At 42.1% G+C, this 16,225-nt stretch overlaps 1 protein-coding gene across 3 annotated transcripts in view; it reads left to right on the plus strand.

Annotated features, from left to right (window-relative positions):
• Positions 1–13,320, plus strand: part of LOC103365379 (myosin phosphatase Rho interacting protein) — a 45,853-nt gene extending 32,533 nt beyond the window's left edge. The window contains exons 16-25 of one of the 3 annotated variants that reach the window (XM_008292806.1): positions 170–2,773; positions 6,315–6,462; positions 6,591–6,708; positions 8,959–9,118; positions 9,239–9,352; positions 9,554–9,640; positions 9,787–9,949; positions 10,046–10,131; positions 10,487–10,561; positions 12,323–12,408. In XM_008292806.1, coding sequence (XP_008291028.1) covers positions 170–2,773; positions 6,315–6,462; positions 6,591–6,708; positions 8,959–9,118; positions 9,239–9,352; positions 9,554–9,640; positions 9,787–9,949; positions 10,046–10,131; positions 10,487–10,519 — 3,513 coding nt within the window. In that variant the 3' untranslated portion in view covers positions 10,520–10,561; positions 12,323–12,408. Of the gene's footprint in view, positions 1–169; positions 2,774–6,314; positions 6,463–6,590; positions 6,709–8,958; positions 9,119–9,238; positions 9,353–9,553; positions 9,641–9,786; positions 9,950–10,045; positions 10,132–10,486; positions 10,562–12,322 lie in introns of all 3 variants that reach the window. The other 2 variants (XM_008292804.1, XM_008292807.1) reach the window with 2 other exon arrangements.
• The last annotated feature ends 2,905 nt before the right edge of the window (positions 13,321–16,225 follow it).

Genomic DNA, 16,225 nt, shown 5'->3' on the forward strand with positions numbered 1-16,225 from the left:
CTGTTCATTACCATAATTGGAGGTTATGTGATGTGGGAATGCTAATTGTAATGTCACTATTTAATAGAAATTAGTGGGTAATGATTGGTAGTTAACGCTGAGAAGTAATTAGCAAGCTTTGTGTCTCCCCTGCTGTATGTTAACCAACTGTCTGGTCCCCTTTTCCAAGCTGGAGCACCCTTTGGGTCTGGAGGCTGATGTGACGCCCCAGATGAAGAGGCCCGAACTGGTTAGTTCTCAAGCACAGAGTTTAACAAAGAAGTACCAGGAGACCAAAGAGCTCCTGAAGCTGCAAGAGCTGAAAAAGCGCAGTATGCAGGCACAGCTTGGCCTCTCGCTTTCTCACCTCCCCATCAAGGAATCTTGCTTTTCTGAACCCCAAAAAACATCCATCCTGGAAGGCAGTCCCCCTGAACTTGTCCAAAAAACAGTTAACTTCCTGCTCTTGGACAGCACAGAGGCAATTCAGGAGCTCGAAGACTTGATAACTGGTAAACCTCTGACTCTAAAGGAGCTGGGGAAAGTGTTGAGGTTCCATAGTTGTAATCAAGAGACAACAGAGAAGCATCAACTTCAGAAGCTCTTGGAGACCTGGAAGTACCAGCAGGAGATTGAAAATGAAATCATAAAAAAGAGTTTAGCCAAAGCAGGAGATAGCATCCGCAAGTATGAATCCCGTCTTCTAACCATTGAGGATATCGTGGGGAAGGTTCAGAAGCAAAGTTTGGAAAGCATTAAGAGCCCCTACGGTCCCCTGTCCAAAACTGAAAACCACTCACAGACGAACGATGCGACTTTTGGGATGCTCTCTCAGAGGGTCGAACTTTTAACAAGTGAAAATGGAGCATTGAAACAACGGTGTCAGGAGATAGTAAACCAGCTAACTGAGGCCGACAGAGAAATAGACAGACTGAAAGCCGAACTCATCAGTCAGCAGGGCGGCAAGCAGCATCATCTTGTCATGGAAGAGCTGAAAAGACTGAAGGCTGAACTTGCTGAAAACCAAGCTAACGCCATAGACAGGGAGTATTATGAGAGGGAGCTGAATGAGAAGTCATTGAGGCTTCATGAAGCACTGGTTACCTTGGAGGAGCTTGGCAGCACCCTCAAAGACACTGAAAAGAAGCTCCAGTTGAAAGAAGCCACACTTAAAGGTCTGGGCTTCCAGGCAGATTACGAAGACGAGGAATTACATCCAGAGAAAGAGCAACTTCAAGAGCTACTTGAAAACACTCAAGAAAAGTTGTTTGAGGCTGAAGCAAGCCTTCAGTCTACAGAGCAGCGCTGCAAGGAACTAGAAGCTAGAAACAGTGAACTAGTCTTACTAAACCAGGAACATGAGAAAGTCAGCAGAGAGAAACTAGCAGAGGCAGAAAATGAAATAAGAATGCTACGAGAAAAGTTAGAAATGAAGACAGTTGGAGATGAAAAGAGTGTTGGCGAGTGTGTTGAGGCAGGAGAGAAGCAGGTTGATGACGAAGAACTTTTACAGCAAGTAGTAGAAGAGTTTGAGATGAGGTCTGAGGCGATAAATCAGGTTGTAGAGATGTTAGCAAAGGTAGATGTTAGTGTAGAGGGAATGCTTTGTAATTTGAAAAGCACTTTATTTGGCTCTTCAAAAGAAGAGCCACTTTGCTTGAGTGGAAAAGACGCGAATTTGGTGTTAGAGGGGGAGTTCTGGAGCCAGCTGCTGGGCATTGTTAAAGCGAAACCAGAAGAGAGCAGACACAACTGTGAAAGAGGGGTGGCGGAACAGATGATGGCACAGAAGAGCTTGATGCTTTTGACGAGAAGGATTCGTCCACAGGCAGACATTGAGACTAAAGTACTGACAGATTTGGTGTCGATGTACAGCTGGCTTGATGATGAAACAAATGCTCTGATTCTTAAAGAGTTAAAAGAGACTTTGGAGGCCAAGTCCCAAAGTTTGACGCAAATTGCTTCCAATTTGAAGCTGGACAAAGACGACAAACTCCGGTCTTTGGCCCTAGCGAGCTTTGGTTTTGATCGAGCACAGAAACAGTCTTCAGAATATCTGCTTGAATCTCTCAAAGAAGCTTACACATCTTATATTATCATTAGGCTTAAAGTTCAGCATGACAAAGAGCTGAAGCAAATTCAGCCAGAAGTACAGATGGGTAGCTTGGATTGTCCAAATTGTCCGAAACTGAGAGAAGTTGCCGTTGATCTCCAGTCCAAACTGGCAGATCTTCAGAATCAATTATCTGAGACCTCTTTGAAAATGACCACAGGGCAACAGACTTTGATCCAGGTTGAAGGAGAGTCAATAGATTCAGTGGACAAAACCATTGAGCTTCATGACGTGATAGCCAGGCACAAGAAGGAGCTACGGGACGTCAAAGACGGCTATGAGCAGGAAGCTGAAAAGTTGAGGCAGGAAATGGCAAAAGCCAGCGAGACACTTCGTCTCCGTTCAGAAGAAAATGTGAAGGAGATCGACTCCCTGACAAACTGCATGGAGAACCTGAAGAAGAAGCATGACATGGAGAGGAAGAGCCTCATGGAGAGGTTTGACCGGGAGATGGAAGAGCTGAGAAGCATGATGACTCTGGCAAAGCAAGACCGCAACGGGACAGATGAGGAGGAGACACCAGCGCAACAGGCCTCGGCCCAAACGTCAACCCTGAAGGAGCGCATTCAAGAGCTGGTGACCCAAGTCTCAGTGATGACCGAAGAGATGAGACGACGCGAAGAGCAGGGCGACATAACCACTCTGCGGCTGAAATACGAGAAAGACCTGGAAAACCTGAAGGTGGAAGCGCTCCTTGTCCTTGCCGTCCTCCATCTGTGATGCCTTGTTTTCCTTTGTGGCATTCCCAGATCCCCGTTCCTTCCCCGACCTCTACTCCCCTTGCTAACCTCGCTCACCCTTCACTCGCTCTTTGTTCCGTAACCCACTTTTTCTTCAGTGTTGCATGAAAACTAACCTCCTCTAGGTTTATGTGATGCTGTAGCTGTGTGTCGAGGAACCCATTTTGTTGAAGCTTCATCAGCATCACTTGTAGCAGCCACTGAGCCAACTGAAGCAACCAATACATGTCATACATTTTAATTAGCCCAGAAAAAGCATTCAAGAGAAGCCATCAGCTTCTTTCAGGCTACAACATCACGTGAGCCCCAGTCTCCTGTGAGATGAGTTCCTCTGTTAGTAGTTTAGTGTGCTTACTAATCTGAACTCGGCTTTGGCGCATATTAAAGCGTACAGCAAACAACTGACCATTTGCGACATGTTTGACGCTTTCTATTGGTAAGAATCAAAAAAAAAACTGTTACTCAGATTATTATGAGCTATGACTTTCATTCATATGCATCTAATCTAGTTTCCTTCGGCTATTACTACTAACAGTTTAATGTAATCCCCTGCTTTTACTAAATGACAGTTGATGGCATAACATTTCAATTCTTTGACAAAGTAGTCTTATCTCTTGGTCCACGTTCTAGCTTTTTCTGGAGCATTCGGCAGCATCTGTCAGCAGCTAATTGGCTAATTGTCAGCGCTCTCTCATGACATCACTGAAATCTTAAGATAACTACTGAGCCAACAACTCAATTTGCTGATGAAATGCTGGAAAAAGCTAGACAGCAGACACTGACTATGATTACTTTGTCAAACTGAAGGGTGACTTTACCCAATTTATTTGCGTAATTTCTCAAGATAGTTGTTGGCCAAGCAGATCATTTTGGTTTTAGTTGTGGAGATCTCCCCAGTAAAATGGAAGTGAATGGAATTTTGTTTGTGTTGTCTAAGGAGAGAACAATGGAGCGCAAGAGAAAATGACCATAAATGTCTCACGTTTCCTTCATGTAATCCAAGCACTAATGTTGTGGACGGTGAATAGGATTTTCTACCACTGATCAAACATTTCCAGTGGCATTGTCGGTTGAATGGCACGCTGGCCTTGAAAGTGACAAATTTAAAGGTTCTTTGTGTAGCGCGAATAAAATTCCAGTTACCACCATTTTATTTTAGAAATTTCAGCAGTGGTTACTGAAAACCTCTGGAGATCAAACCTAAATTATCTGCATGGCAAGAGATATGTGGGAAACTGACTCATTAGGCAGCGGTTAGATTGAACCTTAAACGTAGAAGTACATTTTTAGGAAACTTTGTGCATTTTAAGGTTGAGGCTTGTGGTAACCTTTACTTTTCCTTCTCATCAAATTCCATGAAAAGACCAAAACCAGCAAGTTCTTGGTCCGTCTCTCAATACTTTGTGACTTCCTTAGTTTGCCACATTTAGTCCCAACTGTTCCTACTGAAGTGGTGAAAAATAGGGATCTTTCCACTGCAGGAACTCAGGGCAGGTGTGAAGTATCGCAAACAATCACACGATCAGCCCACTTTCACGGCTTTGCACCAAAGCAACAAGTGGTAGTTTCTGGATGTAACTCCTGCTCTCTGAGCATGTAGGTAGTACAACAAAGGAGGTTTGCTGTGTTGGCCTGTATATGGGGAATTTTACATAGTTGATGGAGAACGCTGCTACTTCACAAGGAAATCAAGAGGGCAGAAAAATAGGCACCCGTTGTCTTCTGTCCAAATTGAGCCTATCAGTGTTGTCTTCTCTGTGTTTACCCAATTAGCAATGAGCACCACACTTCAGTTTTTTCAGGAGTGCTGAGAAGGACCCATCCTGGAGTGGATACTTCTTTCTCCTGCAAAAAAAAAAAAAAACAGAGGTTCTTCAGTGGTGGTTCTTGAGGTTGGCACACACAAAAGTTTAGGGCACCATAAAACTGGTGGCAAGTTCCTGCAGTGGAAAACAGTTTGATGAGCCACAAATATATTGTTTTCTGTTTTGTAAATGCTAAATAAATTCCTAAAATAGCTGGGCACTAAAGCTTTTTAGCAATCGTTACTGAAGAGGCTGGAAGTTGTGGATTAGTTGGGAACTATTTACAGCAGCGGAGTAATACACTTTTCATGCTCTTGTAAGAATTGAGGTGAAAGATACCTTCTGCATCTGTTAGCGTACATTGCACGTTCAATGTAGCCACTTTGTTTTCTTTTTGAAAACTGCTTATTTCAGTAGATGTTTCATAGGTGACAAGAATGCTTAAGGCTAGGATAAACTACAGATTGTAAAGTATGTGTTTGGTATTGTTTTAATCATCAAAACAATAAAGGAAAGTCGACACTTTGCTTTGCTCGAATTGTATAGTTTGAAATGGTTATCAGGTAAAATATTGATGTAATGAGGATAAATATTAAAAAGGTTGTTTGTCAGTTTTGCAATGATCCGTTTGTGATCCTTTGTGAATCACAAATCAGTTTGGCTTATGTTGGATGCTCAGATAGTCAGCTTTATCTCAGCCTGAGTAGTGAGTCCATGCCCCCGCCACGACCTAGAATATATTTACACACAAGATACATAGCCTGACGTGCTTCTAAATAAAGCCGCTGCTTGGTCTGATGTCAGATCAGGAAGTTTACATTTGCTCTGTGCTGGTGTGGGGTGGGGGGGCGTTCAGCCTCTCACAGTCAAGTCTGAGCTCTTAGGGAGGGGTTGATCCCTGTTAAAACACACTGGACCTCCATTTCCCCTGTGTGGCTGGAGTTAGGCCGGGGCAGAAAGAGAGGACGCAGGCATCAGTCAACTGAGTACTCAGATTAGTGGCAGTGAATAGAGGACGGAAGTAGGGCTGGGTTTTGGGTCGGAAAGGCCATTGAAATCCCTTCTTGTGGAAACTTGCGCTGGAGTTAATATAGCAAAAACAAGGATTATTCTTCTCTCTCTTTTGTCCAGATGTGCTTCTTTGGCAGGCTGACCTCCACAGTGCCCAGTGCTGAGGATACGTTCACCTGTAGTGTCTCAGACGCCCGGTTATGTGTGGTTGTTTTAGTCCGTCAGCTTAACCCAACATTCCATCAAAGATTTGGCCCATAGGCAGATTAGGATTTGTACATTAGCTGCAAATTAAGTGCTGTTTGGAATAAGGATTTTCTGAGCGCCATCAGCAGCCGCCTGGATGTTGTGCTGTGACAGGAAGCAGCAGCTATTCTTTCTTACACCCGCCTCTCTCATTGTCTGTGCATTTCTTCAGTGTATTGTGTATCCCGTCGCTCCTCTTAACCCTTTTTGTACTCACACAGGCTCAACTTGCTCATGGCTTACAGGCTCTAGCTTGCAAGTTATTTGCTGGAAATAAATGGATGATGTGCACTGGTTTATAATATATAAGGGCCCAAGGGGTTTTCCTCCCGATCAGGTTACATGATCGGAGGAACCTTTTGGTCCACGTCCAGACGAGCCGTAAACTCACAGCTGCCCCATGCTCGTTCTTTGTCGTAGGCCACCTGTGAGAGGGGCTTTGCCGCCATGGAGGAGTCCCATCAGAAGGTGATAGATGAGCTGCAGAGGAAACACCAGAGAGAGCTGGAGAACCTACAGGAGGAGAAGGAGAGGCTGCTGGCAGAGGAGACGGCAGCCACTATCGCTGGTAAATACTCGTGTCTTTTTCTCAGAACTACCCTGTCATGTTTTCGCTCATGTCATTGTGGTGGTAGTACGGTTTTAGAAGACAAGATGTACACGTTGGTAATAAAGCTTTTGTGTCTGTTACATCAGCAATTGAAGCAATGAAAAACGCCCACCGGACAGAGCTGGAGAAAGAGCTAGACAAGGCTCGCAAGGCCAACAGCAACGCAGAGAATGCAGATATGGACGAGATCCGTAGACAGCACGAGTAAGTTTTCCTACCTGCCACATTACCACAGTGTTGGTCAAGGACTTCCATTATCTGTACCCAGCTTTATCTTGTGGAGAGTCAAGGAGGGCCAGAGCCCGTTCCAGCTGACGTACGGCAAAAGACCAGCTGCCGGTCCATCACAGGGCAAACACACCCATGCACGTTCTAGCTGTGTGGCGACAGTGTACCACTGTGCTGTACTTTGGTCAAGGACTTCTCATTCTGATTTCCTTCTCTGAATACCTCTGACATGCAGGGCTAATATCATTAATAGAGCTGACACTGTTCAACGAAAGTGCCCCACATAGGTTCCCTCCAAAGCACACAGTAAAGTTAGTGTTGTTCCTCTGCCGCCTTTCCTGGGAAACAATTTACTGGGAATTTTAAATGTGTCCAAAAGAGTAGGTAAGAGTTTGTCAGGGAAGAAATGTCTTTTTGTAAACTTAACATGAAAAGGAAAAAAGGGCTTCACATAAGATTGACTCTTTCGTAGTTAGACCCGTCTCCACAGTGCCTACACAACATTGTTGGACTGATGGCACTCATTATCACTCATTTTCATTCGCTCATTATTTCTGTAAAGCAGTCAAAGTTTTCCTGGGCAGTGCTAAGCCCAGAAATGGTGCCCCTGCAAAATAGTGATGGGGATGCACTTATTTTGATGGAACATGCTTGGACTAAATTAAGTCATAGCTGATAAAAACAGTACGCAAGAACGTCCCTGTTAGAGTAACTGAACTATTATAATGTAGAGACTCACCACTTAGAGAATCCTAATTAGAAAAGTATAGGAGAATTCTGTTAGAAGCATAACCTGCAGGAAAACATACTTCATAAACCCAATTTTAGAGAAAAGTCATCACACTTTTTAACTCACGAGATTTGACTGGTGATTCTTTTCCCAGGGACCAATGAAATTGCAGCATACTCTACCTATTAATTTAGATAGGACCGTGGTTCTGTTTGGCTAAAATAACTGCACAGGGGCATTACCAAGATGGCTGCCCAGTGGCGAGACTCATCTACAAAGGCTGGTTAGTAAGACCTTTGGAAAACAAATGTTGGAAACATATTCATTTTATCCTTAAAACTATTCATCAAAAGAACTAAGCCAGCCAACTTAGTCCACGTCTTCAACAAAACTTCTTCGGAGGTTGTTGTTGTTTCTTATTGTGAAGGAGATTTTGAAAATGGTAGCGCATAGATAGAAGAATGGGATTAGAAAGCCTTGGAGATACACAGCTAACAGTAGGCTAGTACCTTCAGTCCACACACAGTGGTTTAAGAAATTTGTCTTTTCTTCTTGTAGATATAGAAACCATACGATTATACGTCCGTTGGAACAGCAAGATTGTTGCTTCGGCTCCAAATGTTTCCAAGCTATGAAACAAAAGCTGTTTTCAAGCAATTTCAGAAATATATGTTGGATGTAAAGGTGCTTTGGAAAGTTTAGTGTAATGCAAAACAGATGAAGCTGCACTTAACACATAAACATTTCTCTTGATATCGGCGTATTGCCAATACATCAAAATGTCAGTACAGAAATATGTTAGCAGTTAATTAGAAACAGTGATCCAGTCCATAGAGAGCATTAAGGGATCGCTGTTGGCTACGTGTTTATGTAAAAACTGTTATCAGCTTTTCTAACTCTTTAAAACCACTCCTCGCCTTCCATCTGTCAGGCTGTCCTGTCAAGCTGCTGCCCTTTCGGAGCTTTTTAAGACAAGTCTGTCTGCTGGATTAAAGCGGTTTCATTTTGCTGATAAGGTGCTGAATATCAGAGTGTGCAGGTGTCACTCAGGACTTGCTGGAACCTGCATGGAGGTGCTCAGTGCTCACCTGCCTGTTTTCAACACGCTGCAACGCTTCAGGTGGTGACATGTGTGGAAGTGCAGGTGTTAACAGTAAATCAGTTTGTATTTCATTAAGGTGAAAGGTTTCTTGAACCACTTGATCTTTGTTCATTTTGTTCTCAGATTAAAAGGGAACCTTTGTTATCGTAAAGATAACACACTTATGACTGATTCTAAATAAAAGACAGTAAAGCAGCGCTGGACCACAGTTTGTCAACCTCAGTCAGGGTGATGGAAGGCTAAAGTAGCTTCATAACAAACTGTTATGGCCACAGATATGCCATCACGATGAATATTGACCATTTAACCAAACCACTGCTTTCAGGATTTGACTCTTGAAGCCACACTGCTGCTGTTAGTTCATCTCTCAGCGTGGTGTTGCGTTGTGTTTCAGGGAGGAGCTGTGTTCCTTCCAGCGGGAGATCGAGGTGTTGTCGGAGCAGTATTCCCAGAAGTGCCTGGAAAACGCCCACCTGGCTCAGGCGCTGGAGGCCGAGAGGCAGGCCCTCAGGCAGTGTCAGAGGGAGAACCAGGAGCTCAACGCACACAACCAGGTGCACACACAAACACCGGCCATCACAACTCAGCTGTGTACAAATGTTTACCGAGGGACTGCTGTGTTAAGCAGTCATTACCTGCCTTTCTGCTGAGCTTCTTCTGTGGGATGTTTTTAGGAGCTGAACAACCGTCTGGCAGCAGAAATCACTAAGATGCGATCGATGACATCTGAAGACGGAGTGGGAGACACAAACACCACGATACAGGGAAAAGAGCTCTATGAGTTAGAAGTAAGGTTCAAACAAAGCAATAAAATACAATCGTGTGTATAAAACTCTGCATATCAAGCATCTGAAAGCTGCACTGTAGTGATAAGGTTTTATATAACAGCTGATTATCTTCAGCAAATGTGTTATCTTAGAAAGTAGCTTCCGTCTTGTTTGTAGCCTCAACTTTTCATCTACTTTTTCTCATTTTCTTCTGTTGTCTAGGTGATGCTGAGGGTGAAGGAGTCGGAGGTCCAGTACCTAAAGCAGGAAATCAACTCCCTCAAAGACGAACTCCAAGCCGCCCAAAGAGTAAATGTTTTTATTTAATTTGATTATGTTAGGACAGCATGCCCCCTGGAGGTCATTTTACCAGGAGATGTCCATGTGTTCAGAGCTGAAAGAGGCACACATGAATGTTTATCCTTTGTCTGAACTTTCAAACAATGTGTTTTCAGGACAAGAAATATGCAACAGATAAGTATAAGGACATTTACACGGAGCTGAGCATCGTCAAGGCCAAAGCAGAGCGCGATCTGGGCCGGCTCAGAGACCAGCTGCAGCTGGCTCACGAGGCGCTGGGGGAGCCGTCGCTGGAGGAAGTAGAGCGGGGGGGATATGGTATGAAAAAATACCCAGAAACACATTGTGGTAACTAAATCCACGACACGTGAGTGACTGTTTCCTGGATTTTTAACTGGCTTGCTTCCTTCATAGATATCATGAAGTCCAAAAGCAACCCTGACATCCTCAAGATGGCAGCTGCTGCAGCCAAACGCTCAGAGCGCACCATGAGGTCAAAGGTGAGTTTCACATGATGGTTAAGAATGAAATCAGTCCTCCATTCCACTGTGCTTTGTAGCTTTGTATTGAGAATTGTCATTGTCATTGTTGTCACTGCTGAAGCAGCAGCAGATTCAGAGCTGACAGCAGTCCAGTGGTTCTCTCCCACCGCACAAAGCCTGAGAAGCCAATGACTTGCTGCCATCTACAGGTCACCTGCAAAGTTGCATGCAGCACTGCTTGCCCCCCTGGCTGCATTTCACAGATCCATGTTGTGACTCCATCAGAACTGCAGGCATGGGATTGTGTTGCAAATGAAACACCACAGTAGTCTAACACACTTTTGCTGGTGTGTTTTCCCCCTTCTGTCTTCAGTCTGTGAGTCGTGACATGCCCTGGGACAGTTAGGGCTGCTGAGGACGTGTAGGCCTCCTTCCCCTTCTCCTTTAGGTAAACCAAAGCAGACGCACCCACGGGTGGGTTAAGCACACCCTCTTGTCCTCCACCTCTAAAGGCACTCAAGATCTGAGTCACTGCTGCACAGTAGCATGCACAAATATCCCACTCCACAGGCGCATGGTGGTGAAGAGCAGATGATGTCAAGTCTGGCAGAGTGACAGTGTGTCTGAGGTTTTTAGTGACTACTAATCTGTGGGTCCTTTCACTATAGCAAGCATATACAGTGTTTCGTTAACAGCTTCTTCCAAATGAAGACACTTCAAAACCATTAAAGCAGTCTAAGATTATCAGATGTCAAACATATAACTGAATTTGTCGTTAAATAGTTGTGTCCACCAGTCAGAGGTTAGTCTGCTAACCTACCACATTTGTTCTTTGCGCAGTATAATTGAGATTTTTTTCCTGTTTAATGCAGTATATTAAACTTGATTACTCAGATATTGACACATCAAAACAAATGTATTTACAACACATTCCTTTTAATCACTTCTGTAATATTTCTCTTGTGCATTTTTAGTGTTTTTATTTTCTCAGAAATTACACATTACTTCAGTGTAATTTGTTTTATGGCAAGGTAGGACGGCAAAAGTTCAACAGTTATTTAGAGTGTAAAAAATAAAGATTTGCACTTTTCCTTTATCTCTAATCACTTGATCAAATCTAATTCAGTGTAGCCTCATTTTATTTGTTTTTAAGTAGGCTGTTTCTTTCCTTTTTTAATTATTTCCTGTCAAAGCTGTGCTTTAGTACCGTTAATGACAATGTGTTTAACATTAGTGGTGAATACAGACTGTAGAAATGTCGTTGACTCACTTGAAAACAATGCTGCTGCTATTTTTTAGTTTACTGCCAAGCTACAACTCATATTTGACTTAAACTACAGCGCAGGTGATATCGCATGTTAGCATTGCCATAACTACCATTTTACTACTTTTAAAATAATGTTTACATCAGCTTCCAATGGCAAAGTCCAACTCTTCTAAAACATCCAATGTATTTAATTTTCTTCTTTAAAAACTGCCCAGAAAAGTACTTAGACTCAGTGTCTGTTGCTTTAAACATTCTATACAAATAACAGTAGCTTGCCCTAATCTTAGCTAGGTAGCATGGTGTCTGTTAGCTTAGAGGCTAAAGGATTCAGCTACTGTTTAATAAAGTTTATACAATAATTTTAAGAATATGAATTTTATTGTTAACGTTAAATGCACTAATGTAGTGTTATTACAGGTTAGCTTAACTGGAGCTAGGCCGCTAACTAAAAGACTAGTGTTTTGTGTGTTTTGCTTAAAGGAAGAAAGTTAGCCATGTTTGCATACATAATGAAATCTGAAATTTAAATGGGGATAATAGGAACTGTATTAACTAAATTAATCGGGTAAGACAAAAAGAAAAGAAAAACTAAGAGCCTGAAAGCTGAAGGGAATAAGTAAAATACAGATGACGTGTAATAGTTTTAGTTGAAAGTTAAAGCAACACTTACTGAACTAACACTGTGGTTTATTGGTGTAATGCAACTCATGTTTTTATTGCACTTTTGGGGCTCCATAGGATGCATGGTACAGAAGGGTTTGCTACCAACTATAGCATGTAGGGTGTGGACTCTTCATTTTAGAGATATAATCACTGGGTGACAACAGGTTTAAACTGACGAGGGAAACACTGCCTGCTCAGAAACTGCATATCTGCCCAAACAAAGTTCTGTTGCTCACAGCCATCATTAACATCTGCTTTCTCCTCTCTTCATCCCTCCAGAGTCTGAAGGAAGGGCTGACGGCGGAGCAGAGACTCCACCTGTTTGAAAATAAAGACACTAAGGAGTTCTGACAGTGACGCGTAAAGTCTACCTACCTTGCTGCATGTTTAGAAGCCCACTATATTTTAGCTCTGTAATTACTTATTTAGTAACACTACACACTGGTCACCAAACACAGATCATATATTATTAAAAAAAAACATGGTATGAAGTTTGAATTTCATGTCTAGAGTTTGCATTCCATGCACTTCAGTTAACTGTGACATTTTTTTGTATTGTTTGTTTTTTTTTCTGCCATGTCTTACTGTAAATACTATTTTTAAATGAGCATCTGTCATGCATACACTAAAACTATGACCGTGTAAGCTACTGTTTTAACTCTCTAGACTGTTGCTAGCCAAAGGCAGAAATGTGATGTTCAATGGCTAAACACACTACGTATGGATGAATAATACTTGCTTTAACAACACCATAGGAATTAGTCTGGCGGTCAATCTGCACGTTAACGTTTCACCACTCCATTGTCATTCCAGCACAGATGGAAGTGTTGCTCAGTAAACAAGCTATGGAACAAAAACGCTCGTCTGCAGTAGAAAATAAGTCCTTGCCCATGTTGCTTCATCGCCTCACTTCCAAATTAACATCAAAGATGTTCTCTGCAGTCCATGGAGAAAAAACAAATCTGAGAAACCCGTGGAAAGGCGACAGCTGAACGCATATGGCCGGATTCACTGACTATAATTTAAATATATATATATGAAAATTTATATAGAGTTTTTTTTTTTTTCTTACTGCAATCATTGGTCCAGCTGTTTAGGAGTTGTTGGAGTTGGTTTATGTTTGTAGTCTTGTTCAGTGGCAGTCCCTTTGTATTTATTTAAATGGTTGGGATTTTTCTTTCGCATTCCCATTCCTCTGTACTCTATTATTGTAAATATAAAGCAAATATACACCAACTGACTACAGGTTTATTAGCAATAAATATTTTTGCACCCTTTGCAGTGTCTGTTTTGAATTTTTCTTACTGCGTGCTGCTTTTTTTTTTTTTTTTTACTGTATTTCAAGTCAAGCTTGACTTATCATGAAGCGTTCAGCTGTATCTCTGACTTCCTCATCACTTGGAGTTTACAGTTCTTCTTATTTCGTCTATTATCATCAACAAGCACTCAACATTAATAAGTACCTGTTTTATTTTTACAATGTACCAGACCTAAAGTTATATATTCTCTGGTAATTTGCAGACAGTTCAAACTTTAAAAAGGAAAAAAATATGTTGTCTGCTTTCTCAGCTGGTTACAAATTTTAATCCTGCAGAGTTGTCTTCCAGCCGTTTGAGAGCCCAGACCTCCAGCTTGTGATTCTCTTTTGTCGTATTTAGAGTCGCTTTGGAGAGTATTCAGACGTCTTTGCTTTTTGACCACTATTTGTTGTAAATGTAACTTTAAATGTGTAAAATCTGACCACCTAAAAACCAAAATGACAATGTAAAAATCATGGTTTTAGTAATATAAAAGCAAAAACTGCATTTAAAGGACTAGAAGAACTCTGACCTGGTCTGGACAGAAATATAAATATTTGACAAACTTCCAAGTTCTACATGAGTTGGTGACTTTCCTACAGCGAAGCATGGGGGTGGCATCATACTATGAGTGGGTTTCTTAGCAGCAAAGACAAAGAGGCTGCTCAGAACTGAAGGAAGGGTGAATGAAGACATGCACACAGAGACCTTTGACCAAAAACTGTTAGTCTTCCAGTGAGAGCTGCAACGATGAATCATTATCCGATAATTTAGTTGTCAAATTTTAATTATATTAATAGCAATCGCTAGTTATTTTAACAATCAGTTGATTTGAGTTTTTTTTTTTTTTTACAGAAAACAAATCTGAATTCTCTGATCCCAGTTCCTTAATTGTGAAATTTTCTGATTTTTATCGTGTTCTGTGTCAGTGATCGGCATATCTTCTGTCTTTTTCTAAAGCAAAAAGTTTATCAGGTAATCCAGAAAATAAAAAACGGGTTAATCAACAATGAGGCTGATTATGTATATCACTAAAAAGTGTACAGTCTTAACACCAAGCAACTGTACAGTATTTATAAAGATAATGTTCAGCAGCCTTGGGTTTCAAGAAGGTGGACATCACTGTCAAAAGACAAACAACAAACTTCCTTGAGTGACAGCATCATCATTACAATAGAATAGAATAGAACATACTTTATTTATTCCAGACCTGGGAAATTACTAAAATTAAAATTAAAATTTATTAAACAGCAGCATCCAAAAACATAGAAAGAAAGTACAAGAAAATATCAATAATCAAGTAATATGCATCCCTGGTGTCCACACACAGCAGGTCCAAGGCCCCACCGTCTCCGGTTGGGCAGTCCACATACTGGCTGAATGTGGGGGGAATAGTAGAGAGCGATGTATAATTAAAGTCTCCTGAGATGATGATCAGAGACTGAAGGTGTGATGTTTGCAGCTGGGACACTGAACTGTGGATGAGTTCAGCTGAGGGGGGGATGTAAACTGCAATCACCAGGACGTGCGGAAACTCCCTCAGCAGGTAAAACGGCGGCAAACTAACCACCAGCAGTTCAACGTCCTTCGTGCAGCGCTGCTCTTTAACGTTAAGATGCCAGCATTACACCATCTCTCATTCACATACATGCCGAGTCCCCCGTCTTTCTTCATATCACTCTCCCTCAAGTAATACCTTCTACACTGAAACAGCCTCGTTTGAGTGCAATGTCGGCAACTTATTTATAATACTGAGCAAGGCCGTGCCCTGTTGACCTTTTCCACAGTAGTTATTTGGACGTGAAGGCAGGAAATGCCAAGGTGTAATTAAGAACACCTAATAGCACCATTAGAGTCCAATGTGGCAACTCCACGTCCCTGATATGAGCCACAAGCAAGGCCTGATAACTATAAATACACTGCTGTATTAATGCGTAGTGGGTGCTGGATGCTCAAAAATACATGTAAAAAGATCAATAAACAGTGCTGCAGTCAGATACTAAAAAGGCTCAGCTCTGGAGCCAACAGGAAACACTCCACACACACACAGAAGCATGTTTAACCACAGGTCCTGCAGCAGATGGTGTGGCCCCCACACAGCCCTGATCTCAACATCACAGTCGGTCAGTCTGAGATGATATGAAGACAGGAGGCAAGCTCTCCAAGATGCTGAACAACCTGGAAAAACTGTGCCTAAGTATACAGCGGAGCACTACTGCAGTTTTAAGGACAAAGGATGCTCACACTAAACATATAAACATTTGCACCGTGCTCTAGCTGTTAGCATTTCTTACATGGCTGCATTAACCTATTAAGATGCTGATCACCCAACTACAGCCTTCTGAATATGAAACTTGCTGCCACCAGGTTCCCATTAAGTCCTGCAATCATCATCCAGTGCTGACACAGTCCTTTGATTAAACACAACTTTATTTGGTAATATATACCCCCCTTGAGGCCAATAGAAACTGAAATAATAAAGGCTTTATACATGTATTTTAACACATGCTCCCTCCACAACATAGGGTCAAATAATTACCTCATAAAACAGGGCCAAAAAGTAATTGCCAAAGCCACTGGAGATGGATGAACATGTGGCTCCTGAACAGCTGCCCACTTGGTGATCTAGTCGTGGTCTCTTATGATTTATATGAAATTAAAGCTGATTGCTCTGGTTTGGTTCTGTGACAGTTTTAAAAGGAAGAGGATACACCCTGTACCTGCAGTAGCTGTTACCTTTTATCCACAACACCCTGAGGACTTCTCATCTGCCTTCTTTTAAAGGTCAGTCATGAGCTTCATTCTTGACCCTGGAGACAGTAGTTGCACAAAGCAGGTGGAACACAAAGACCACTTACTTTTTTCCCAAAGCCTTTAACAATGT

Source organism: Stegastes partitus, unplaced genomic scaffold, assembly GCF_000690725.1.
Source record: "Stegastes partitus isolate 25-593 unplaced genomic scaffold, Stegastes_partitus-1.0.2 Scaffold834, whole genome shotgun sequence".
Classification (NCBI taxonomy): Eukaryota; Metazoa; Chordata; class Actinopteri; family Pomacentridae; genus Stegastes; species Stegastes partitus.